This window comes from Mus pahari, chromosome 23 (genome assembly GCF_900095145.1).
Source record: "Mus pahari chromosome 23, PAHARI_EIJ_v1.1, whole genome shotgun sequence".
Classification (NCBI taxonomy): Eukaryota; Metazoa; Chordata; class Mammalia; order Rodentia; family Muridae; genus Mus; species Mus pahari.
Window position 1 is genome coordinate 19,689,932 of NC_034612.1, and position 27,102 is coordinate 19,717,033.

General features: G+C 40.8%; 1 protein-coding gene across 1 annotated transcript in view; it reads right to left on the minus strand.

Moving 5' to 3' along the window:
- Nucleotides 1-11,064: 11,064 nt before the first annotated feature.
- Nucleotides 11,065-27,102, minus strand: part of Septin14 (septin-14) — an 18,740-nt gene continuing 2,702 nt past the window's right edge. Inside the window, exons 2-9 of the mRNA XM_021187180.1 lie at nucleotides 24,663-24,774; nucleotides 23,636-23,831; nucleotides 21,851-22,037; nucleotides 18,614-18,769; nucleotides 16,350-16,446; nucleotides 15,078-15,246; nucleotides 12,742-12,874; nucleotides 11,065-11,244 (exon numbers count right to left, since the gene is read on the minus strand). Coding sequence (XP_021042839.1) covers nucleotides 11,065-11,244; nucleotides 12,742-12,874; nucleotides 15,078-15,246; nucleotides 16,350-16,446; nucleotides 18,614-18,769; nucleotides 21,851-22,037; nucleotides 23,636-23,831; nucleotides 24,663-24,774 — 1,230 coding nt within the window. The remainder of the gene's footprint in view (nucleotides 11,245-12,741; nucleotides 12,875-15,077; nucleotides 15,247-16,349; nucleotides 16,447-18,613; nucleotides 18,770-21,850; nucleotides 22,038-23,635; nucleotides 23,832-24,662; nucleotides 24,775-27,102) is intronic.

Sequence of the window (27,102 nt, forward strand, 5' to 3'; positions counted from 1 at the left end):
GAATTAGGTGTGCCGTGTGAACACAAGGATGCTTTAAAATGGCGGATAAAGACTATATACTGCAATCTCTAAAAGCTGCATGAATGGAATGGACAGCAGCCTGTGGTGTCTTTCAGCTGTGTGGCCAAGAAGAAATGCAAAGGAGGCTCGGATGTCTCAAAATGAACTTGCCAGTGTACGGACTCAATTCCATACACCAAGTAGGTGCATGAAAAAAATCCACCATTAAAGAATGAACATTCCCCCTGAAGTAATCTACAGTATTAGCTCATCAGAAACTTAACACTTTTTCTTTAATAGGAGTAACTAAAATAAACAAACCAAAAAAGTAGACTGATTTGGAAGATTAATATATGAAATTGCCCAATAAAGTCTGAACCATGAGAAATAAGAAAGACATCATTATCTGAATTTAATTCATGTTTTCAAATTATAGTATAATAAAAATGATACAATGCAAACAACGTGAGGATAGCCATTACTTAATAACATTTATAATGTATTACTTCTCTGGTCAGACAGCCTTCACCCAGTACTTGACAATGAGAAGAAATTACCTCAGAATCATAATTGCAACTTATTTTGACTTACTAAGGGATTGATAATTTATTCGGTAATTTGGATGGCATGAAGATCAACAAAAGGAAAGATCTGCTAATTATTCGCTGTACAATTCCTCCTATTACTAATAATCAGCCTAGACTGGTGCTTGCCAGACTTCCCCACTTTCAGGCAACGGATCCCAGCTACCCAGGTCCTGGCCTCTGCAACCCAAGGAGATGTGTATTAGACTCTCTCCCCCAACTGTTGTTGCTCCCAGCCTGGCTGCTTCCAGAACCCTGAAACACTCAGACACTTAAATATGAGCCTATACATGTCTTGCATATACTTACACCGATGGATAATGAGAACTCATAAACACCTATTGTGATGGTTTGTATATGCTTGGCCCAGGGAGTGGCACTATTTGGAGGTGTGGCCTTGTTGGAGTAGGTATGACCTGGTTGGAGTAAGAGTGTCACTGGGGGTGTGGGCTTTAAGACCCTCACCCTAGCTGCCTGGAAGTCGGTCTTCCACTAGCAGCCTTCAGATGAAGATATAGAACTCTCAGCTCCTCCTGCACCGTCCCTGCCTGGATGCTGCCCATGCTCCTGCCTTGATGATGATGGACTGAACCTCTGAACCTGTAAGCCAGCCCCAATTAAAAGTTGCCCTTATAAGAGTTGCCTTGGTCACGGTGTCTGTTCACAGCAGTGAAACCCTAAGACACCTATACAATCTAGCATGCATATACATGCAACCACATAAGAGCACACATGAAGATTCGTGTGAAGACATGTTTAGGCATCTTTTGGGTACACATTTACTTCCATGAAGTCATGGGGATGTAGCAGAGTGATAATTTTTACACAGAGTTGTGGATTGAATAGGAAACGTCTCCAACAAGGTCATGCTTAGAATCTAGCTTGTGGTGAGATTTCACTTGGTAGAGCCTAGCTGGAAGAAGAAGCCACTAAGAGTAGGACCTCTGCAGGCGAATTTCTGAGTTCGAGGCCAGCCTGGTCTACAGAGTGAGTTCCAGGACAGCCAAGGCTACACAGAGAAACCCTGTCTCGAAAAACAAAACAAAACAAAAACAAAACAAAACAAAACAAAACAAAAAAAGAGTAGGACCTCTGTAGTGTCTTATCCCTGGCTTCTTCTCGTCTATATCTTTCTGTTCCCAGCCTTCCATGATGTGGACTAAACTGCTTTACAACACCTTCCATACCACAAAAGAATAAACTATTTAAATTCATTAGCTAAAATCTTTACTCTTCTAAGACATCTCTGTCAGGTAATTTGTCCACGCTGATGGAACAGGGACTAGAGAGGTTTGAATGATAAATGTCCCACATATATTGCATTTTCTGGCTATGAAAAAGAGTGTCCTTATGTTTTCAATTGTTATTTGGAGCCAGCAGTGCTGGCTAACAGGATAAGAATATCACCTGCCTTTAAAAGAAAGGCAAGCTGCCATGGGGAAGGTGACCATCCCCAGCCAACTAGATGAGTGAGGAATGTAGCCTTTTGTTTAATAAACTGCCGACAACTAGAGCTGGGGCTGGATGTATGGGGGCAGAACTTCCAGGCAGGCAGACATGCAGGTGCAGATGCAGGAGATGTGGCAGAGTGAGGGAGACAGGAAAGGAGGCAGAGGGGAGACAAACAGAGCCGGAAGCAGAAGTGAGAGCCACAAGGATGGAAATGCAGAGAAGTCAGGATAAGTTCAGACAGCTAGCTGAGACACTGCCCCAGCAGACAGACCAACAGCTTTAAACTATACAGATGCCTGCGTGTCTTAAACCTCAAGCATTAAGACAAAAGCCTCACAATAGATCTACTTCTAGGCCAACCTGGTCTACATAACAAGTTTAGACCGTCTAGGGATACATTGTGAGACCCTGTCACAAAGAATGTGGGGAGGATGTCAGGAGCCATAATGGGACAAGCTGACAATTAGCAGGTGATCATCCTGAAATGGCCTGCTTCTGATTGTTATTTAATCTGCAACAGATGCGCTCTTATTAAGCAAGGCTGTAAGGGATTCATTTTAGGAAAGATTCCTGCTATTAATAGGCTTTTCCTGTTGTTATTAAACATATATAACAATCACTAAGTAGTAGCCCACCCCTTTGGACCAGATCTCTGCAGATCCACGAAGATGTACTGTCTTGTAGTGATGTTATATAGACAAATAGATGACTTACGTCTTAATGATGATCTAATAAGAATTCCTAAAATTATATCAGTGATTATTAAGCTCTTTTATAGTGGGACTGCTATTAGGTCATTTTCTGATAGTCAAAACTGCAATGAGAATTCTGCCAGTCTCCCAAGTGTCACCAGTTAATTGCTCTTAGATGGTAACCAGACTTTCTCATACTCAGAGCACATTCTAAGAGGTTGTAAAACAATTAACCAAAGGTCATAAAAAGGGAACTAACGATTTATTATAGGTGCTAGGACAGAAGATAAAATATTGACTGGGTTTATCTATACAAAACTTCACTAATTACTTAGTTATGGTTTTAAACCTACAGTGAACCTGTGGAGCTGAGAGAGATGATGGATGTTTAGCCAGATAATTACTCCTAATGGATATGCATGTAAACATTCTCTACTGTAAGTTTCTATTTCAATTTATGAGTTGATTTTTGTGTGAACTTGTGATGAACTTTGTAACATGTGATCATGTATTCTGAAAGATGTATAAGTACCGAAGACAGAGAGAGAGAGAAGAGAATCTGTTGCCTTTCCGCACTTAGACTAGAATTTTTTGCCTCTCCCCGCTTAGAGTAAAATTTTTCCCTTTCCCCACTTAGGATCTTTCCACTTTTCCCCTTAGATAGCTTTCATCGGAAGCTTTTTACAACTTGGTAATAAACTCTACAGCCACTTCTCTAAGTAACCCCCTTTTCTTCCTGCGACTTCAGGCTGCCTTGAGCAGGCTGAAAGTTAGAGCCCAGCAGTTCCTGCTGAGATAGAACAAAAGCCACATTGTTTAATCCTCTTGTTAGGCTATAGGTGTTAATCACCTCAGCTAGCAGTCTTTTATCTTCAGAAAGAGCAAGACAGTTTCTAGACTTTTTAGAAGTTATTATCTGCATTTCAGTACAGTTGGAGAGCTAGAAAACCCTGAGACCCTCAGACTTTAAAGCTACCACCAGAGCCCTTCCCGGTGACTCCACCACTACCTTCTCCAGGCCCCGGGAGACTCGGCAGGCAGAGACCTCTAAAGCTTCAAAGCATCAATGTTGGAAGTGCTGGGAACAAGGTATAGCTTCTAAGCAGAGATGCAGGGAACAGTTGAAGCCAGCCTAAGAGACCACGTGCAAGACCACAGCAATGAGTCTGAGAACACGCATTGGTGATCAGATGATTATCGACATGTGACCCCGATGCTGAACATGGAGTTTTTCCTGCTATGTTTCAGTCTTGGTTTGACCCAATCATTCCTTTCTGTGCACGGCACGTCTCTCCTTACAGAGGTATGATCTTGTTCAGTATTTTATCTTGGACACATAAACTTGTTTATTCTTTATCTTCCAGGGGACCACAGCTAGGAGTTTGTTTGCAGCTACAGAAGGGACTATGAACTTAGGCACACAACAGGAATTTTATTGATTTTATTGATTTTATCTAACATTGTCAGTACTAATTTTACAAACAATGCATTAAGATTAAAGAATAGCAATTTAAAAGCATTCTAGCAATATAACTCACAGCCATGTTGAAAAGCAGTAACACACTATAAAGTGTTTAAAAGTCAATTATCTGAATGAAAGTATCCATGCATAAAATACAGGTAATATGCCACTTATGGAGTTATTTATTCTTCTAACAGTATTCACTGTGTGTCAAGAATTGTCCTAAGCCTAGGATGGATAAATAAATGATCAGAACAAAGATTCTTCCCATCTTAAGGTGACTTACCAAAATATGTGAGACTCATTGTGGATTTGTTTCTCTTTCTCTACTTTTCACATAAAATGGAATTTCTCCTTCTGACCATATCTGCTTATGCTATACTATGCATCCTTGGCTATTTTGATTAATAAAATATTTTCTGGGTTATTACTGAGTATTAGTCTATGTTGCATCATCTGATGAGTCTTGGTATCTTTGTTCCAGGATATTTGATCACGCTGTGAATCCTGAGATTGTGTTATTTACTGGAAAGACCATGTTTTAGCTGTGGTGTGCCTCAGTCTTAGCACACATCTTTAATCCAAGAGATTTCCCCTTGAATATTATAAACAGGATTAAATTAAGTCAACCACAGGTCAAGAGGTGGAACAAGAAACCAGTTGACAGGAATTATTAAGAAAAAAAAAACCATACAGAATAAGAGAAAGTCAGAAGGACAGATAGAGAGACACACGGAAAGTAGAAGCGGGGGACAGTCAGTTTGAAGGAGGTTGTTTGAGACAGTGTAAGAGACAGGCATTGTTGGTGGGATGTTGGATGAGGAAGGCCAGCTAGGTGCTTTCTCTGTCCCTCTGAGCTAGCCAGCTTTCACCCCAGCATCTGGCTCCCGTGTCTTCATGGATAAAATTGAACAATTGAGATTTTGTTTAAAAAAAAAAAAAAAAAAAAAAGGTGACCAACATGGGGCAGTACCACATGGACAGAGAAATCACAACAGTAAAAGACAAACTGAGAAGCCGTCAGCTTTGGTAAGACACCAGGGGAGCTCTCAAGGAGAGGGTTAAGTAATATTAAAAGGAAAAATATTTCCCATGTTAAGGATGGTAAATATTATAATATAGGGTGTTAGGACCTTGTATAGTGATATTTTAGATGCTTGAAAATAGAAGCAGAAAATTAAAAGATAATGATCTGAGATTGACATAATACTGACTATGATTAGTATCAATCTGGTAATTCATCGTTTTATCCTTAATGCCATGTACATTATGAAAATTTGTTCCATGACATTTGATCACACTAAATCCTGAGATTGTGTTATTTATATTATGTTGTTATGTTATGAATATGGAAATATCATATTTATAATGCAAATATGAAAATGGCTTGATAATTGTGCCACATATGAAAAGTGGATTAATAAGATAAAGCCTTAGAAAGACTTATAGATGAAAATAAGAAAAACACTCAGACACAGACAGAGGAATTTAGACAAGAACCTACTGTGCCACTGCATGATAAAACTGAAGAAGGGCAGACCAAGATTATAAGAAAACCAACCTTAGTTTATCCAGTTACTATACAAGAACAACTACCAGATGATAGGAAATACCGAGGTTATGGAGAAGTTAAATGGAATCCTGTAGATTTGAGGAGACTTAAAGAAACTGTCATCTCATATCTTATGCATTTACCCTTATGTGGAGCAGATATTAAATTCATGGGACACTCAGAACAGAATTATACCTCAAGACTGGAAAGATTTGGCAACAGCAATATTGGAAGCTTGTCCTCAGTTACAATGGCAAACATGATGGGAAGAGGAAGCTAGGGCCAAAGAATGATATAAGACTGGAGGTATTAATATTTCTCAAGAGCAGATGCTAGGTAAAGGTTAATATGCTGAGTTATAAGGACAGACTGAATTTGATGATCAGCCCTTGTTGCTATGTTGTTCAGCAGTTTTAAATGCTTGGGATAAGGTTGAAGAATCAGAAGAGACTGAGTCCTTTTCTAAAATTATACAAGGTCCAAAAGAAACTTCCACTGATTTATTGCAAAGATTGACTTCAGCTATAAATAGAATAGTATCAGATTCAGAAGTCAGACAAATATTAATCACATTTTTGGCTTTTGAAAATGCTAATTCAGAATACAAAAGTATGATTAGATTTTTAAAGACAAGATCAGCACCAACAGATGAATGGATTAGAAATATGGCTGATATTGAATCTCACAGTTATTATGCTACTCTGATAGAAGTAATTTCTAAACGTTTTAAGAAAAAAACAGAATGTCGGGTGTTTTCATTGTGGTAAGCAAGGTCGTTTGAAAAAGGGATTGTTGGTATGGCACTCCTAGAAACAATGTTTTTTCTAGCAATAATACAAAAAAGGCCCCATCCTTCTGGAATATACACTGGACTAGCAAAGGCCAGCACTGGACTAATTAGTGCTTATTAAGAAGGGACAGACAAGGTGACCGTTTGCTATTGGGAAATGACTTAGGGGGCCTCCTACAGGTTCCATTATCAAATTTGATTCAATCATTCCCTGTTAGCACAAGAGGAACTCATCCACAGAGCAATTAAAACATTTAATGCCTGTTGTTTAAAAACAACACTGCTCTGGATTTAATTGAGGACAGGACAGCTTCAGTAGATAGAACGAAAAATTCAGGATAGACCAGAAACCAAGTATTTTGGCAAAATGACTATAAATGATCAAAAACCAAAGCTAAAAATACAAATAAAGGATAATGAAATTGAAGGTTTAGTAAACACAGAAGCCGATGTAACAATAATTTCACCAAAATCTTGGTATCCAGATTGGCCTCTTCAGGAGGAAAATATTTAGCTTCTAGGGATGAGAACTTTATCTCAGGTGAAACAGAGTGCAAGGTGGGTTGAGTGTGTATGAACAGAAGGACAAATAGGAAAACTAAAACCATATGTGCCTAATATAGCTATAAATTTATAGGGACATGATTCATTGCACCAATGAAAAACACACATTAACATTCCTCCAATCTCAGAAACAAGCCATAAAGAATGCTTCTGAAAAAAAAGATGTTAAAATGTATTATCAAAAATAGTACAGACCAATTCAGATTGTATATAAGCAGGACACAACAGCTGTTGGTCCAATTGCCCTGCCTCTAAAATGATTAGCTGATATACCTGTGTAGGTGGAACAATGGCCTTCTCGACTTCAGGAAAAGTTTAAAGGCACTAGGGCAGCTGCTACAGTGACAGCAAAGTGTACAACATATTGAAGAATTGACCCATCCTTGGAATTCTCCTATATTTGTTATTAAAAAGAAATCTAAAACAAGGATAATGTTAACATATTTAAGAGCCTAGAATTCTCTTGCCTTCTTCATCACCTAAGAGATGGTCCATTATAATGATTTCTTTAAAAGACTTGTTTTTTTTTTTTACTATACCTTTACAAGAAAAAAGAAAAATTTGCCTTCACAGTGCCCATTTATAATAATGCTCAACCTGTTAAAAACTATGACTAGAAATACTTCCACAAGGAGTGTTAAACAGTCCAACACTGTCAATATTTTGTGCAACAGTCATTAGAAATAATTTGTAAGCAGTTTCCTCAGTCTAAAATTTATCAGTATATGGATGGTTGCTTACTGGCTGATTCAGATGCAGATACCTTAGGAAAAACGGAATTTTGCCTTGCTAAGGATGGAAATTGCTCCTGAAAAAATGCAAAGAGGAGATTCTGTTAATTATCTAGGATATAAGATATGTTCATAGAAAATGCAACCACAGAGCCAGGCGTGGTGGCGCATGCCTTTAATCCCAGCACTCAGGAGGCAGAGGCAGGTGGATTTCTGAGTTCGAGGCCAGCCTGGTCTACAGAGTGAGTTCCAGGACAGCCAGGGATACACAGGGAAACCCTGTCTCGAAACCCGCCCCCCCCCCAAAAAAAAAGAAAAGGCAACCACGGAAAGTACAAATCAGGAGAGATCAATTTTGAACTCTTAATGTTGCTGGGAGATATTAACTGAGTATAGCTAATCACTGGATTAACTACTCAAGAGCTAAGTAATTTTTTCAAACCTTACAAGATGATAAGGACTTAAATAAACCAGGAAAATTATCAGTTGAGGCTGAGAGAGATTGGCTTTGGTAGAAGAGATTACAGGAGGCACACAGGAATCACTTGGATCCGAAGCTTAATTGTATTTTAGTTATTTTGCCTCCCACAAGTAAAAGCAAGACCAGTCAGTCTCTGAAGCCCACATTCTATAATGATGCAAATAAATCAGGAAAAGCAGGTTATAAGTCAAGAAAAATAAGTAAAATGCCATGTGGTATTACTAGATTTTCTTGAGTCTCTCAATATAGTTACTGACTCTCAATATCCCAGAAAGCATTATTTTACACATTGAAACCTTTGAACTTATTCCAGATGATTCAAAATTAACTTCTGTATTTATTCAACAACAACAAGCAATCAGAAATTGAAATCATCTGTTGTATATGACACATATCAGATCCCATATGGGTCTACAAAGCCCTAGCACAAGGCAATGATGAGACTGCTCAGCTATTCATAGAAAATACGCTAGAAGCCTCAGAATTTTATGAGACACATTTTAACAGCAAAAGTTTGAAGAAAGATTTTTCTATCACTTGGGAACAAGCTAAGAAATTATAAGTAAGTGTCCTAACTGTTCTTTGTATAACCAAACTCCATTACCTGCAGGAAGTAATCCAAAAGTTACCCAAAGAAATTGAATTTGGCAAATAGATGTGTTTCATTTTGCAGAGTTTGGAAACTTAAAGCATGTGTACCATACCATAGGTACATATTCAGGATTTCAATATGCAACTGCTTTAAGTTATAAAAAGGCTGATTCTTTAATTAAACACTTATTAGAAGTTGTGGATATTATGGGGATACCTGTACAAATTAACCTGACAATGCTCCAGCATATGTCCCTAGTAAAATGAAATTTGTCGCATATTGCAACATAAAGCATATTACAGGTATACCACACAATCCTATCCAATTCATGGCGTTTGTGCAATGGTCTGCATGTATGGTCATCAAAATGGAAAACCACTAGCTGGAAGATTAATGGCAAGGATATCGGGCCATGGGAGGTATGAATGAAAACGGAAAGCCTATCAAAACTTAGCAAAAAACATTAAATTTAATGTAGCTCATACAGGCAAGACAGACAAAACATCTGAAAAAATTAATGTGGTGGATAAATTGGCATCATGTTTAAGACTGGAATGTTAAATTTGCTAGAGAATAAATTCAGAATGAATCAACAAGAATGGTGGATTATACAGTCAAAAAACTTGAAAGCTTATGCTTAACACTAGAAACTAAGGAGAAATGGAGAAACAAACTAAACCAAGACAACCCTACGAGAATGACTGTTATAAGGAACCCATAGCCAGGAGGTGGTTCACCCCTTCAATCCCAACACTTGAGAGGCAGGCACATAAGAATTACAGTGATTTTCATTTAAAAGGCTCTTGCAAAAGGCAGGCTGAAGTTTAAAGTGAATGTCCTTTGTGATCTAAAAAGAAAGACACTTAAACCTGGAATCAATATACAAAGAAAAAAGAGAATATAGATAGATTTATCCACACATACTAGGGTATATTGAGTTTCAAACGTTCAAGAGTTTAATTTCAGTTGAAAGATACCTTCTCTGTTGCCAAGAAACATTCTGCCCTGGAAAAGATATAACCCACCAGAATAGGAAACCACCACGCAGCCCACGAGGGTTAGGGTTGTGGTGGACTCCATGCAGGAAAGACTGCAGTGGGCTGGTGAGCTTCTTGAGGAGAGACCACCATCTTGCTTAGCTACGATGAGTGTCCCCTGGAAAGGCACACCACCAGGGGCTTTGTCCCAGGACACCTTCTTGCTTGTGCAAACAGTGGACACCTTTGGGCTTGACGGCCGTGTTCGAGCTCATCAGGAATGCCATTCATTTGACAAACACCACCCAAAGATCAGCTTTCAGACCACAGACTGCTAGGATGTTCACACTGCTGAGTTCATATGAGACTGACAAGAACATTTTACAGAACTTTGAACTCAAAAAAAAAAAAAAATTAATCCTAAGACTGCCCAATACAATCAAGCTAGACATTGTAGAAAGCTTGGCAGAAATAGCTTCATTGTTGTAAACAGTTTTACTGTGCTTGAGTTAAAACCTTTCCTTTTTAGACAAAAATGGGGAAATGTTACAGGATATTTGATTACACTGTGAACCTCGAGAGTGTGTTATTTATAGGAAAGCCTTTTTCTAGTTGTGGTGTGGCTCAGCCTTAGCATACACCTTTAATCTAGTTGAATATTGTAGATAGGATTAAATAAAGTCAACCACAGGTCAAGAGGTAGAGCAAGCAGCCAGTTGATATGAAGTTGATATGAACATAGGATTATTAAGAAAAAAAAATAGCCAGGAGAATAGATAGAGAGATGCACAGGAAGTAGAAAGGAGGTTATCTGAGATGACACGAGAGAGGGGAATTCAGTGTGGGTCACTTCAGCTGAGAAGAAAGGTCACCTGGGTACCCTCTCTCTCCCCTCTGAGCTAGCAGGTTTTCACCCTAGCATCTGGCTCCCGAGCCTCTACTGGTTAAAATTGAACACTTGGGATTTTGTTTAAAACAAAAAATAAATAAAAAAAACCTTATCTTCCTCCCACAATTGAAATTTTGTTTAAAAACAACATATCTTCCTCCCCAAGTATTTGGCACTCTCGTAGAGGATGACATGTGCGGAATCGCTTTTGAAAACATTAGAATTTCAGTCCGAACTAAGTGGGTACACGAATGGAGGATAACGGGGTTCTGAGATCAGACGGGATGGTAAGAGAAGATTACTTCTTACGGTCCTTGTCCTTCTTTATGTTGGCGTACACCTGAGCCTGTGCTGTCTCAGAAGCAGCCTTCATCTTATAAAAATCTATGATCTGTTCTTCTAGTTTTCTCCTCTCTTCCTCCAGCTTCAGGATCTCCTCTTGCTGGATTCTCTTCAGGTGCTCGAACTTGTCCTGCAGCTATAAAATGAGAAGTAACCCTGTTGTCACAAGGAGCTGTAAAACCCCAAAAGGCAGACCATAACCCTAGAAAAACGTATTTAAAACCCTTGGGCTTCCACAAGGAGTGCAGAAGTTCTTAAGAGGGGTCAAGGCCACCATTCCTCTACTCCTCAAGTCGTTAGCAGTCACCTTTGGAGTAGCCCAAAGACTGTCAAAAGATTAAAAAAAACTTTAAAACTGAGCTTCTAATAATTCTAATAATTGGCTTCTGTTTCTGTTTCTAGAGTCAGCCAATGGGCCATTCTAATGGACCTATTATATTAATATTTTATATTACTATATAAAATATAATGGGATGCCAAGGGGTGAGCAAAGTAGGCATTTAAAGGAAGAGGAGGGGCAGACATCAGGAGCAAAATCCAGATGGGTGTTTGAAAGTCACTTTCCTTACAGGTTTCAAAGAGAAGCTTTGCTGCACTAACTCAAGCTGACTACATCCTCTCAAGAGTTTTTCTTGCAGTGGGTTCTCTCCTTCCACCATGAAGTTCCCAGTATCTAACTCAGGTCACCCAGCTCAGCATCAAGTACCCTTACTTGCTGAGTAACCTTGCTGGACCATAACTGGTTCATTTTGAAATGTACATGAAGATGTCTTGATCCCACAACTCTCGCCTTATACATGTACACAGAATTAGCATCACGAGGTAGAACCCAAGATGTAGAATTTGAACCTTCTCAGGGCATCAGAGGAAGCCATGCCTGGTCTCACTTGATTACTAAGGCTGGGGATGCTAATCAAGCTTCCTTTGATTATATGTCGTTTAGCATGGGTGATTCCACTCTGGTTTAGTCTTGTATATTTTTTTTAAAAAATTGTAAAAGATTATTGTATTTATTCAATTATTCCTGATGGAATTCCAAGGATTGAATTCAGGTCATAAGGTTTGTGGTGGTAAGTGCAAAAGTGATACTTAATTAGCAAAACGCACAAGGTGCCACGTGGCTTTTATGAAAACTGCATATAATAAAATGAGAGACAGCAGAGATTAAAGATTGAATTCATAACTAAGTAGAAATAGTAAAATTCTTGAAAGCTGAAATCAGCAACATTAAGGAAGTTCTCAAAATAATGCTCAGGATATATCCAAGTAATCCTTTGCTAAAGAAATTAATATAGTAAGAAACGAGTTTTATTTGTCAATATAACAAAGAATGGCCCTGAAGGGATTGGGAGGTCTTGCAACAAGCTTGGTGTCTCAGTGACCTTGGGATTCACTACTGTGTACTGCCACAGTTCTCCTTAGCAACCACAGCCTTAGTAATCAAGTGAGACCAGGCATGGCTTTATCGTTTCAGCCTACAATTTCATAAAGGCTGTATTAAGATCCTATAAAGTGAATAGCTGCTTTTAGAGAGATGTAAAGTTTCTTCCAAAATAAAAATCCACTAGTCTCTAGAATGTATCCCCCAGAGGAACAGGAAGGGGAGGGTGGGTGTGAGGTGGGGAGTACATGCCTCCTTCTCCGCATCCTTAAAGGTCAGCTCCTTCTCCTTGACGCGCTGCATGAACGTCTGCTTGAGTTCTTCCTCTTCCTTCTGACACTGATCGTGGAACTCTCGTCTCTTGGCTTCATACATCTCTTGAAAACTGAAAGTGAGAACGTTTGTTATTCTTTGTTTGTCTCCTATGTAAGTGCTAATAAACGTCCAGGGGGATGGCGGGCCAGGGAAGAGCTCTTGCTACAGAGCCTGAGCCAATAGACCTGAGCTGAAACCCCCCCCCAGGGGTCCATCCTCACGGTAGGAGAAAAAGAGGCTCCTGAACACTGCCCTCTGACCTCTGCTATGTATGCCCACACAGATGCATGCAAAACAAAGGTAAAAAAAAATTATTTTTAAATGCTAATGTGAGTTAGCATGTGAACTATAAATCTGTATTTCCAAAGAGTCGCTCACCAATATTCTATGTAGCCGACACCCCACATTTCTATGTGAGGAGGTGGGAAAACTGAGACGTTAGTTGTGTGAGTATATGACTGAGCACGAAAATTTGAAACACTGCGTCAGTGATTTCTGATTCCCGTAGTTGATGTTTTATTTCCCTGGGGAGAAGGGGTTGGTAGTAGTGGTGGGGGTGGGGGGTTTGGTTTAAGGTTATTTTGTTTGTTTGTGTTGCTTTCTTTGTGAGACAGAGCCTCACTATGCAGCTTCGGCAAACCTGGAGTTCTTAGTTTTGACTACTCAAGTAAACTAACAGGCTGGTACCTAGCATTCGTTTCCAAGTTGCTCCCCCAAACCTACCTCCAGTCTCTAGGCTAATCCCTAACAAGACCAGCTTTTCCAGGTTACACCGCCAACAAGACCAGTGTCTTCAGGTTACTTCCCCCCAACAAACCTGCACCGCTAGATTACAAGCCTACCTCCTGCCTAACGACCACCCAATGCAGAGGGGAGAAGAAATTAAGTTTATGACGTGGCTCCTCCACCACCAAAACCATCCTGCATGTTGGTGGTGCATTGGGGTGCCCAAGCTAGCTCGAATAGAATAAAGACCCTGCTGTAGTTACATCAGATTGGTTCCTGTCTGTGTTTTGGGGGATCACTAACATTTCCCTGGTACTACAATACAAAATGGGAAAGTGTGTTAAAGGGTCACAGCATTAGGAAAGCTGAGAAGCACTGGCTCAGTGGGTAAAATGGTCCCACCACACAGGCTCACGGAGATCTGGGTTTGGCTCCTCGGAAGCCCAATGAAAACCCATCAAAGCTACATGGCAGCTGCGCATGTCTATAACTGTAGGGAGCCACGACCCCTCCCCTGGGCTACCCGAAGCTGCACCTTATAGATGGCACCTGTTGGCTATGGAGCTTGTGGTAAACAGGTCCATATTTGGTGGTGATATGTTCCCGCTCTTCTGGTTGGCTGAGGCCACATGCCTGATGAAGTGACGTGGCCTGCCGATTGGTTGGCGTGAATGATATAAAAGGGCTTGTAGCCCGGGGGCTCGGGGGAGAAGATTGTTCAAGGTTCCTGAATAAACTGCTGAGAGAAGAACTGGTGGTTGTGTCTTCCTTGCTGTGGTCAAGAGAGGACGCAACATATAACCCCAGGGCTGTGGAAACAGATTCAGGAGGATCCCTGAGGGCTCAATGGCCAGATGAGCTAGCCAAATCTGCAGACTCCAGGTTTAACGAATGATCCTGTCTCAAAAAGGAAGACACAGATTGAGGAAGTCACTCGACAAGAACTTCCACCCCACAACAACAAGCTGCTGTAGGGCCATGTCCCTCCCAGTGTGACATTCCCTCCAAATTTAAGTATTTACCTCAGGAAGGAGTGGCAACCTCATGAGGGTGGTAAAGAGGAGATATCATACCCAAGAGAACAACGACAATAAAAACCACAGAGGTTTCTGAGAGCCCCTACCAACTGTGTAAAAGGAGACAGCGTTTGCTGGGGTGGATAGACACTCTGTGGCTAGAGACATGTTTTGACTGTGGAATTGGCTGTGAGCTCAGGAGAACGCAAAGGTGGTAGTTTCCCCAGAGTGGTCTCCATCTATGTCCAAATTTGTTAAAAAAAAATCTAAAAATTCACCAAGAGCCGCAACCTCATTCTTGAAATGAGCGTGCCTTGTTTTATGGGAGTTCTAAATGATCAACTCATAGTTAACGTCAGTTTCTTTTTAAAGAATGTGTGCCAGATGCCCACACAAGCCAGAAAGGGGCTGCTAGAACTGGGGTCACAGATGATCACCGGTCACCATATGGATGCTGGGAATTGAACCCAGGTTCTCTGTAACAGCGCCAAGGAGCTATCTCTCCAGCCCGCTAGCCACGCCCACACTCACCTCACTGGACGGTTGTCTGGGCCCATGTCACTGAAGCCCAGCTTCTGCAACCTGTTGCTCCGGTAACATTCATAATGCTGAGTGTGGGTTTGATCTTTCAGATCTTCCATATTCGTGCACAGAAGCAAATCCCGGAGCTTCACAAAGTCACAGTGGTTTTCATTTTCCACTTGTCAAAAAAAAAAAAAAACAGTAATAAATTCATTATGAAGGGTTTCTGTTACTTTCCTAAATAAGCTTTCTACCATCTGGGTGTTCTCAACCCAAACATTTTGCTCTGTTTAGTGATGTCTCCAAGTTTTCCTCACTCATTTTCTTTCATTCATATTCTCTCTCTCTCTCTCTCTCTCTCTTTCTCTCTCTCTCTCTCTCTCTCTCTCTCTCTCTCACACACACACACACACACACTACACACATCTTGCATATTTCAACAAAACCTATCAGCTCACTGATTACTTCTCCTGTTGATTTTAGCCTATGTGATATTGGACCTTGGCTATCAACCTGACATCCCTGGGAAGAAATTGCCCCCATCAGATTGGCCCGTGGGCATGTCTGTCTGCCGGACAGTTTCTTGATTACTAATGGATGTAGGAGGGCCCAGCCCACTTTGGGAGGTGCCACCCTGGGCAAGTGGATCTAGGAGGCAGTTCAGTGACACTTTCTAGGTACCAGTATTCATCCTTTAGCTTTGTTAAAGTGAGTCCCAGCATTGTGGATGGCATGTTTCAGGAAGGCAGAGGCCGTGTGCATGTAACTCATTGGTTAAACACAGAGATTTGGAAGCTATGGGTCTAAGTCAGCTGTTGGCAGTTTCCTGTAGGGAAGGATCATTGCTGCTCCAAGCCTGCTGCTCATAGCTGTTCCTAACCTGTGGGTCCTGACCCCTCTAGGGCTCAGCCAAGCCTTTCACAGAGTCTGCACATCAGATTTCCGGTATATCAGATATTAACACTGTTACTCATAACAGTATCAAAACTACAGATAGGAGGTAGAAATGAAGAGAATTTGAAGGTTGGGGGTCACCACAAAACTGAGGAACCGTACTAAAGGGTTTCAGCATTGTGAAGGTTGAGAACCAGTTTAGTATAGGAAGGGACCAGAGTCACTCTAAAAAGAAGCTCAAATGAGAGGACTCTGTGTCCCTCATCAGCCACTGCTAACTGCAAGTTAGCTGGAGTTGTATCAGCACTGGCTCGGATTAAAATGCTATTTCGAGAACACTGATGACACAGTCCAGATTGATTTCATCATCTCGAAACCCATATTTACCTTGCAATACGCCCCAAGGGTAATGGCGGCCTCTGACCATTCTCTTTCCAACCTTGACCTCCTCCATACTCCCTACTACAGCGAAGGGTAACAGCCCCTGCACAAACATAAACGATGCAAGTTAGACTCCCTCAACTGGTGTGGCTGGCTTGGCTGCTCTTTGTGATATAAAGTACAGAGGTGAAGCTAGTTTAGTACATTTAACCACACAAATAATCTATCCTGCGTCCGATTCTAACACTAGGCAGAAAATAGGTACTAATTGTTTTTTTTTTTTTTTTATAAGCATTAATCCCAGGCTGACAGATAATTAAAAATTACCTACTCAGTATTTCCTAAAACAAGGCATCCTGATGTGTGTAATACAAAGATAAAAAGAATTGGATTGTTGCTGAGCAGTGGTGGCGCACGCCTGTAATCCCAGCCACTTGGGAGGCAGAGGCAGGTGGATTTCTGAGTTCGGCCTGGTCTACAGAGCGAGTTCCAGGACAGCCAGGACCACACAGAGAAACCCTGTCTCAAAAAAAAAAATTGGATTGTTAATACATTATAATTTTTCACATTAACTTTACACTAAACACGAAGACAATATAGACGAGTTGATATGAAAACTATTTTATTTTCTTTTTGTGGTTTGGTTTGGTTTGGTTTTTCAAAACAGTTTCTCTTTGTAGCCCTGGCTGTCCTGGAACTTGCTCTGTAAACCAGGGTAGTGCTCTCAGATGCTGGGATCAAAGATGTGCACCACCATGCCCAGCTAAAATAAATCCTATTTATTTTAGGATTTAATCCCAGCAATAAGGTGGCAGAGGCATATGGATCTCTGTGAGTTCAAGACCAGACTGGTTTACAGAGTGATTTTCAGGGCTGCCCAGGTTAACTAGTGAGATCCTGTCTCAAGATTTATTATTATTTTTATTTTTATTATTATTATTACTGTTGTTGTTATTATTTAATTAATATACAGAATAATGTACACTAATAAACAATATTGTATATGTCTTCAGGAGGGCTAGGAAGATAGTTTCATTGATCAAGTGCTTCCTGTGTGAGTATAAGGACCTGAGTCTGATAAGAAAACCAGGCATGGTGGCACATGTTTGTACTCTCAGCACTGGGGAAATGACAACAGGCAAATGGATCCCAAGGACTTGCCAGTCAGCCACCCTAGCCTTGGTAAGATCTCAGCCAATGAGAGACCCTGTCTTAAAAGCAAAAGCAGACAACTGAGAAACAACACCAGAAGACATGCACACGTGTGCATACACACACACACACACACACACACACACAGTGTGCCTGCACACATGAACAGGCATATGCACACACAAGAAATGTTATGGTGCTTTTTTTTTTTTTTTGGTTTTTCAAGACAGGGTTTCTCTGTGTAGCCCTGGCTGTCCTGGAACTCACTCTGTAGACCAGGCTGGCCTCGAACTCAGAAATTCACCTGCCTCTGCCTCCCGAGTGCTGGGATTAAAGGCGTGTGCCACCACACCCGGCTTATGGTGATTTTACATGTCAAGAACACATTGTATATTTCAAAAACCTGAAAGGAAATCTTTTGAAAGAAGAAACTAGATTTGAATGTTCTCCAATATATACATATATACAAATACTACATGGTATCCCATTCATACATAATTTTATGGGTTTTTTTGTCAACTAAAAATAAACTCAGATGAACTTTAAAAAATGCTTTTTGTTTGCTTGGTCTTCTCTTTGATCACTTTTTATTTTATATGCATTGTGGGTTTGCCTGTATGTATTGTCTGTGAGGGTGTCAGATCTTGAAGTTACAGACAGTTGTGAGCTGCCATGTGGGTGCTGGGAATTGAACTCAGGTCCCCTGGAAAAGTCGTCAGTAGTAGAGTCTTCACCCTTCATCAAGGAAGCTTCTCTTTGCAATGGATAGAGAGCTTTGCAGAAAACCACAACCAATAAAAATATAGGGTTGGGGACTCCAGTCCCAACAGATGCATCTACAATATGACTCTGGGACAGAAATCCCAGTACTCAGGCAGTGAAATTAGGAGAATTTCAGGTCAGCCTTATATACACCACAGTAAATTCAAGGCCAACTTAGCTATGTGAAACCCTGCCAAGAAAGGATGGAAGGGGAGGAAGGAGGGATGAAAGGAGAGGGGGGAGGGAGGGAAGGAAGAAGGCGAGAGGGGGAGTGGGAGGGATAGAGGGGAGGCTAGGAAGACTACATTGCTTGTTAGATACAAGCGAGAAGAAAGCACAGGCAACTCCCCACTTACCGAGCTGTTCACTTGAGCACTCGCTTCGTCATCGGCCGGGAACTGATATATCTGGATGCCATTGCTGTTCAGCTCGCTCATTATGTTGTTCTTGAACCTCTGTAGGTCGTTCTTGGAAAGCGAGTCAGCCTTGGCAATCAAGGGTATGATGTTCACCTGTTAAGGAGGGAAAGGATCAAATTTCACTATAATTCACACTATCTTTCAGTCTAAACCCTGAACCTAAAAAACAAAACAAAACAAAAAAATAAAAAACACGTGTGTATGGGTTGTTGCTGCTGCTGCTGTGACAAGATCTTCGATGGAATTCTGGGAAGAATGCTAGGCGTACCCACAGGTGCACCCCCATCATGCTTGGCCTCAGAGAATTTCTTGTTTGGGGGTGTGCAGAGGACTAAACCTCAAGCCATAACTGTTCGAGGTAAACGTTCTCCCTTTGAGCTGTATGTTGAGTCCTCATCGTTTATCAGAACCCAGGTTTAGAAGTCTTGATCACAAGATCTTTTCTAAAAATCCCATGCCCCCATGCCTCTGGAATTAGTATGATCTAAGTGGTCGGGTTCAATAGACCATTTATCAAACAAACCTCACATTAAACTGTGTGTGTGGGGGGAGAGTTTCTCTCTTAGTGGTCATTCATGTAACTGTTTCTCCATAAATGTATATTAACCGATATCTTTCATACACCTTGGCTCTACTCAATTCAGAGCTATATGTGTTTAAGTCTATTATACCGTGCAAATGAATAGATATCAGCTTTGAGCTCAAATCACATTTGTTCAAATCCTTGGGCAAATCCTACATTTTCCAAACATGCTAAACTGAAGTGGGGGGTGGATCTAATAAATAAGTAGAAAAAAATAAATAAACAGAATTTAATCTAAACTTGTAATATACCTTATATCATAACTATTTATATTATATATAATAGGTAATATATTATAAATCATATATAATAGATATGATATATAATAGTTATATAATATAAATAATTACACTATAACTATATGTCATATATAATAGATACTATATTTTATATCATATATAATAGGCATTATATATCATAATATCTATTATATATGACATGCAATATAGTTAATTCTCTATTAGAATACATGCTCACAATAAATTCAAGCAGTGGAGATTAGAAATGAAAGTATTCTGGCATGAGTTCTGACCTTGAGGAGAATTTGAGGAAGCTATGAGCAGCTTAGTGTGTGCCTTCATGCAACTATATTATAAATGGTAATTTTTTTAAGATTAAAAACTTAGTGGTCTTATAGAAACAGGAGAAAACTTTAAATTCAAGAGGTTGAGAAAACTTGAGATAAAACACCCATCATCTCTTGTCCAATCCCAGTCCTTATGAATAAGATGAACCTAGCCTTCAGTTAATTCTATACAGCATGAGCCCTCTGTGGAAGCTGGAGAACAGGCTGAATAGGTTGGAGCAGAAGTACAGGCTCATGTATGCTGCTAAGGACCTGGCCACTCCTGCAGCACATTCTGGGTAAGAGGGAAAGTCACATACATGCTGTGGCTGTAGATACATGTTAGGGGCCTGAGCCTAGAGCCCCTCCATGCCTCAACGACAGGATGCCCTCTCCCTCAAGACCTGAGCCACTGGGCCTGGCACCTAGAGTAAGGATCTGATCTTGTCCTTATACCAGGGACTCATAAAAATGTTAAGAATCTCGGGAGGCAGAGGCAGGCAGATTTCTGAGTTCGAGGCCAGCCTGGTCTACAAAGTGAGTTCCAGGACAGCCAGGGCTAAACAGAGAAACCCTGCCTCAACCCCCCCCAACCCCCCCCCCAAAAAATGTTAAAAATCTTCATAAAATGTTCAGGGACTTAAAACCCTGGAGATAAGAAGTCTGTCAAAGGAGGTCCAATTTCATATGGTAGCACCTGTATTCCCAACACCTTGGAGGCTGAGGCAGGAGGATCATGAATTCTAGAACGACTTGAGCTACAAATAAGCCCCTCTGTGAACAAAGCAAGTCCACATGTCTCTTAGTATCCCCCAAGGTCTTGTCTGGGGTCTTTTTTTTTTTTTCTATAGCAGGCTGCAGCTTCCTGTGAGCTCTGTACTCTGATTCTCCTCTGAGAGAATTTGAAGCCAGAAGCAGAAAAACTTCATGTTTCATTTGATCAGTGGTACCAGTCAAAGGGGTCATAGGATTATTTTATGGTATCATACAGTAAATTCAGTTTTAAAAATATATATGCTGGGCAGTGGTGGTGCACGCCTTTAATCCCAGCACTTGGGAGGCAGAGGCAGGCAGATTTCTGAGTTCAAGGCCAGCTTCGTCTACAAAGTGAGTTCCAGGTCATCCAGGGCTACACAGAGAAACCCTGTCTCGAAAAAGCCTATATATATATACAAATGGCTGTCATCTGATTAGAATCCAGTCACAGGAAAAAAGTTTAATTTTTAGTGGTTTTTTTTTTTCCTGTATCTCTTTCTCTCCAAACAGGTAACATTGCTCTTGTTTTGTTATTGTTGCTGTTGATTTTTTCATTTTGGAAACAAAGTCTCACTCTGCAACTCAGGCTGCCTAAAGACTTCTGTAGTCCAGGCTGGCCTCAAACTCGCAGCTATCCCCCTGTCTCATCCCTGTAACTGCTGAGATTACAGGTGGGCATCCTCATGCTCCGAGCAGTCATTGCTTTCATTAATTTTACCTGGCATGATAGTGAAAGATGAATTCTATCAAACGTTAAATTCCCCTCCCCTAAATATTATGTATTTATGTCTTAACCTTCTATCTCTCAAAAAAATGTATCCATATTTGTAATAAAAAATGTTTAGGTTAGGCTGTTGTGGTGGGGTCTAATCCAGAGTGGTTACCAACCTTATGAAAAGGAGAAACTTGGCCTCATATGGTGGTGCATGCTTTTAATACCAACACTGAAAAACTGAGTTGGGAAAATCGGCATGTTAAAGCCAACCTTGGCTACATAGCAAGTTCAAGGCCAGCCTGGGCTATATAAGACCCTGTCTCAAAAAAAAAAATGTTGTACATACAGACACCAGAAGATAGGTCACATGAGGAAAGGCGAAAGAAGTGTTTAAACTATCCACTCTATGGCATTTTGTTAGGAATGTCCTAGAAAATCCATTCAAATGCCTTCAAGAGCAACAGGAAAAAATATTCAAATATATGCACATATATACGCATATAAATGCTTCAAGATGCATTGAACCTCGAAGAGACTCAAGCAACTCTCACACACCCTTCTGTCAATGCTCTTCATTGTTAGTAGGTCCAGGGTCTTGAGAGAATGTCCTGTAGGGGTGATGAAGTAAAGGCAGACATGGATGCGAGAATCATGATAGTCAGTCAAGGAACGCTTGATCTTCAGCTCCTCCTGCAGGTACGCTTCAAACTGGGCGTCTAGGTAGTCAACGACGGGCTGGTAGCTAAAAAAATAAAAAAAATAACATTTAGCAGAACATTAATAACATTAAAATCCGATGTCTTACTATGCTAATCAACACTATGTGCTCTGAACAGTTTGATACTGGATAAAATTGATGCATTTCATGGCCATATAACTTCAGGTCCAGGGGTGAGTGGCTCCGTCGGTAGGAGGCATGATAACCAATCCTAATCCCTGAGGAATGCGATTTTATTTAGGGGGAAATGGAATTACAGATGTCATTTTAAAATTCAAAGCTGGTTCTAACCACACAGTTCTGTAATCCTAACACCAGGAGGCTGGGGCAGGAGGACACTGCTCTGAGCCGGACTAGCCTGGACTACTTAGTGAATTCAAAGCTAGCCTGGGCTGCATGGCAAATCCCAGGCTCAAGAGAGAAAGCAAGAATCAAGCTCTCAGTGCACATCCTCAGTCCAGGGACAGTTGTCCTTCAAGAAAGGACCTCAACCGACAAAATGCCTCCTGCACACCACGCCGCCCGTGTGCAAGTCTGCAGGGCATTATATGGAGGGGTAGAGCTTGTCTCAGGTGGTGCCTGAGGTATAAGAAAAGAGGCTGAGCAAGCCACAAAGAGCAAGTCAGTAAGTATTACTCTCCTATGACTTCTGCTTCAGTTCCTCACACAATGGACTATGTCAGGGGATGTGTATGCCAAATTAATGCTTTTCTGCCCAAGTTACTTTTGGTCATGGTTTTTTCATCACAACAATAGAAACCAAACCAGGACAGTAGCCCAGGCTGGTGGAAAGCTCACAGCAAATCTGCCTGCTTCAGGCACACCCAACTCTGACACCTTGGTTCCAATTTTTTGGACTGTGGGACTGTGACGGAATTGGATTCTGTGGTTTGAAGCATTGGTTCAGGGTGGTTTATTACAGTGGATTGCAGCAACTAATAGAAGACACACTGTGGGTCTTATTTTACCACAGAACAAAGTGTGTAGGGTTAAACTGATTCCTAAAACAATGTTCATTTTCTACAGGTAACTAGGTAAAGTAACATGCCATATGCCTTTGCTTCACCCTTTTTCCTGCCTAGTCCTCATTCAAAACATGTCCTGAGAGCCGGACGTGGTGGCGCACACCTTTAATCCCAGCACTCGGGAGGCAGAGGCAGGCAGATTTCTGAGTTTGAGGCCAGCCTGGTCTACAAAGTGAGTTCCTGGACAGCCAGGGATATGCAGAGAAACCCTGTCTCGAAAAACCAAAAAAACAAACAAAAAACAAACAAACAAACAAAAATGTCCTGAAAAGGTAAAATAATAGTTTTTATTTAGTCTTCTCTGCAAAGGGAAAAATACTAATTTTTAGAGCAATCTGGCTTCAAGTCAAATATGGTGGTACACGCCTTAAATCCCAGCACTTGGGAGGCAGAGGTAAGCAGATATCTGTGGGTTCAAGGTTACCCTGATTCTATATAATGAGTTCCATGCCAGTCAGTACTGCATAGTAAGACGTAAGACCCTGGTCTAAAAAAAAAAAAAAAAAAAAAAGATCTCTATGCCTTTTGTGCTGACTTTAAATTTTAATTTAATTTAATTTTTTTAAATTTAATTTAAAAAAGTAAGAAACCACTAACCTGGCTTCCTTGTTTATCTGATCGCCATACCCAACTGTCTTCACGACAGTCAATCTCAGTGGAATATTTCTTTCCAGGAGTTCATATGTCTTCACCTTCAGTCCAACCTTCGAGTAGAAATGAGAGGACTTGTTCTCCTTCAGATTTGTATTGAACAGTGTATTGATCAGGGTTGATTTTCCAATTCCTGTTTCTCCTGTAGGGAACATAAAGTCATCATCACAGAGGCATTAGAGGCTGAACCTCAACCACCAACTCCAGAGGGAGTGGCATTATTTGAGAAGGATTAGAGGTGTGGCCCTTTGGATGAGGTATGTCACTGGGGGCGGACCTTGAGGTTTCAAAAGTCCAATCCAGGCTTAGAGCCAACTCTCTCTCTCATGCCTATGGATCAAGATTTAGAACTCTCAGGTACTTCTCCAGCACCTTGTCTGCCTACATGTTAGACATACTCCCTGGCACGATGATCATGGACTAAACCTCTGGAACTATAAATCAGCCCCAATTAAATGCTTGCCTTTGTAAGAGTTGTCATGGTCACAGTGCCTCTTCACAGCAATAGAACACTGGCTAAGACTCACAGAGATCTGTCTGCTCAGCCTTCTAAGTGCCAGGATTAAAGAAATTTGTGCTGGGCAGTGGTGGCGCACGCCTTCAATTCCAGCACTTGGGAGGCAGAGGCAGGTGAATTTCTGAGTTTGAGGCCAGCCTGGTCTACAGAGTAAGTTCCAGGACAGCCAGGGCTACACAGAGAAACCCTGTCTCAAAAAAGAAAAGAAATTTGCCACCAGGTGAGGCTGAAATGTTCTTCAATATTTAAACAATGCAGCTAAGAGAAGAATAATTTATATATATATATAATATTATTATATATATTTATTATATATATTTATATATAATTATAAATTATATATCTTGAATTATATATATGGTCTTGAATTAACATCAATATTATGCTGTTTGGTATCAGTTTAAATGAGTAAGAGACAAATGGAACAATGACTTAAATGCGGTGTCTGGCACTTACCCACGCAGAGAATATTAAAAGAGAATCCTTTCTGGATCGATTTGTTCACCAGCTGAGTGGGCAAACATTCAAACCCAAAATGCCCAAGAGTGGATAAGCAACGGATGTTCTCCTTTTGCGCAGGAACAGAAACAAAAAAAAGGTTCTCATTAGAATCAGAAATAACAGCATTTGAAAAGACAAAGCTGATTATGTTTTTTTCAAAAAGATCAGGACTGACAAAAAGATTATCCCTCTATTGTCTGCTTGATGCAAATGTGTGAAGTGAATTTGTGCAAAGAAAACTCACAAAGATGCTGATGTTCATGTTATAAATAAATGGAATCAACCTTTGACCACACTCTAAGAGGCCGTGTCTCTAAAATGTAAGGAAGAAATTGAAGAAAAGAAAACGCCATGAGAAACTCCAGGGTATTATTCTAAAATAGCAATGGCTTTTCTCTATTAAAAGAAAGTTTTAATAGTATTTGGTGTGTATCTATAGTAAGAGAACCTAAGGTAGGTATAGTGGTACACATCTGTCTTTCCAGCACTCAGGAAATCAAAGCAGAAAGATCAGGAGCTACAGGACCAGCCTCAGCTACCTGGTGATTTAGTAGCCTACACATGAGATCTCCAAAGTAAAGACATTTTCACCAGGGGTGGTGGTGCACATCTTTAATCTCGGAACTTGAGAGGCAGAGGCAGGCAGGTCTCAGAGTTGAAGCCAAGCCTGGTCTACAGAGTGAGTTCTAGGACAGCCAGGGCTGTATAGGGAAACCCTGGTTTTAAGAAAAGGAGAAAAAAATTGATAAAGAAAATCAATTACAACCTGGCATGGTGGCACATGCCCTCAAACCCAACACTCGAGGGATGCAGAGGCAGGTGGCTCTCTGGGAGTTTAAGGTCAGCCCGGTCTACCAAGTGAATTCTAGGCCAGCCAAGACTACACACAGTAAACCCTTGTCTCAAAACAACAATTGCCTGTTAATATATATGACACAGACAAAATCAATTGGAAGTATAAAATTAAGCAAGCAGGGGTCTGGAGAGATGTCTCAGTGGTTAAGAGCACTTCCTGCCTTTTCAGAGGACTGGAGTTTGGTTTTCAGCACTCACATCCTCTATCTCCAGCTATAGGGAATATGACACCCTCTATTGGCCTCTAAGGGCATGTATATGTGCGTGTATATACCCACTCACACATATACACACACAAACACATAAATAAAAATAAAATAAACCTTTAAAAGCTAAGCAGATGGTTTAAACTTTAAATTTTTATACACCCCTTGAGAACAACTTATTTTGCACCAAATTGCTAAAGAAGCCTTCTGCTAACACTACCACCCAAGAGTATTAGAAGATACATCAATATTATACCTAAATAACTGGTTAATTCTACAAGGCAGAAAAATAATTCAAAGAAATAATATATTTGGGGAATATCTAATTTATTTTACCCATGAAAATCTCTCGCAAGTTTAAAAGTTCCACAAAAACATAATGAAGGTGTATTTATTATAGCGCTTTTTAAATGTTAACGCACATTAGTTGTGTAAATCAATGGATGTCACACATATTCCAACCTCACTGATAAGGTCTATTTACTCTGCTCTCATTTTATGGTTGGGGGGTCACCATGTAAGGAACTACGTTAATATTAATCCCTGCAGTGAGTCCCAAGGTGATATAATGGAAGTCTGTAGGGGGTGATTCCGATGCTCTGATAGATATTCTGCACGCAAACACTGAGGGTTCTGTTCTTTCCCAACTGGTTCTTGATCAATCAATAAAGATGCTAGCAGCCAATGAGCTATGCAGAATGTGCAGGACTTTCAGTTTTCCCCACAGGCAGGCTAGCAGATGCAAGGGAGGAGAAAGTTGTCTCGCCATGCTTTGGAAGAAGAAAGAGACACCAGCCACGTGAGATCTCTGGTGGAGTGGTTGTTAGCCACTTCCCTGACTAGACTAGGGTAGCAGGTGGGAGATTTGAAATGCAGCTGAGCTGAGGGCGGAGTTAGGTGCTGCCATAGGACTAAAGGTAACTGAGCAGCTAAAGTTGAGGCAGATTTGGGGCGCTGAGCTGGGAGTGAAGGTAAGGGCACAATAGACAAGGAAGGCTTAGCAGAGCCAAGCCATTGAGCTAAAGCATATCAAAAATAAGCTTGTGTGTGTGTGTGTGTGTGTGTGTGTGTGTGTGTGTGTGTGTGTGTTTCATCTGCAGATCCGAGGGAACCTGGGTGGGGCTGGTAGTACTAGACTGTAGCCACAGATCTTCTTCTGACCCTGAAACTGATCCAGTGGGCACTGGCTTAAGATGGGACTGTGAAAGTTCACCTGGTGTTAGCTTTTACTCACCAGGTACTGGTCTCTAAGCTGAAATCCTATGCTTACCATCTTGTCTTTCTCTCTCTCTCTCTCTCTCTCTCTCTCTCTCTCTCTCTCTCTCTCTCTCTCT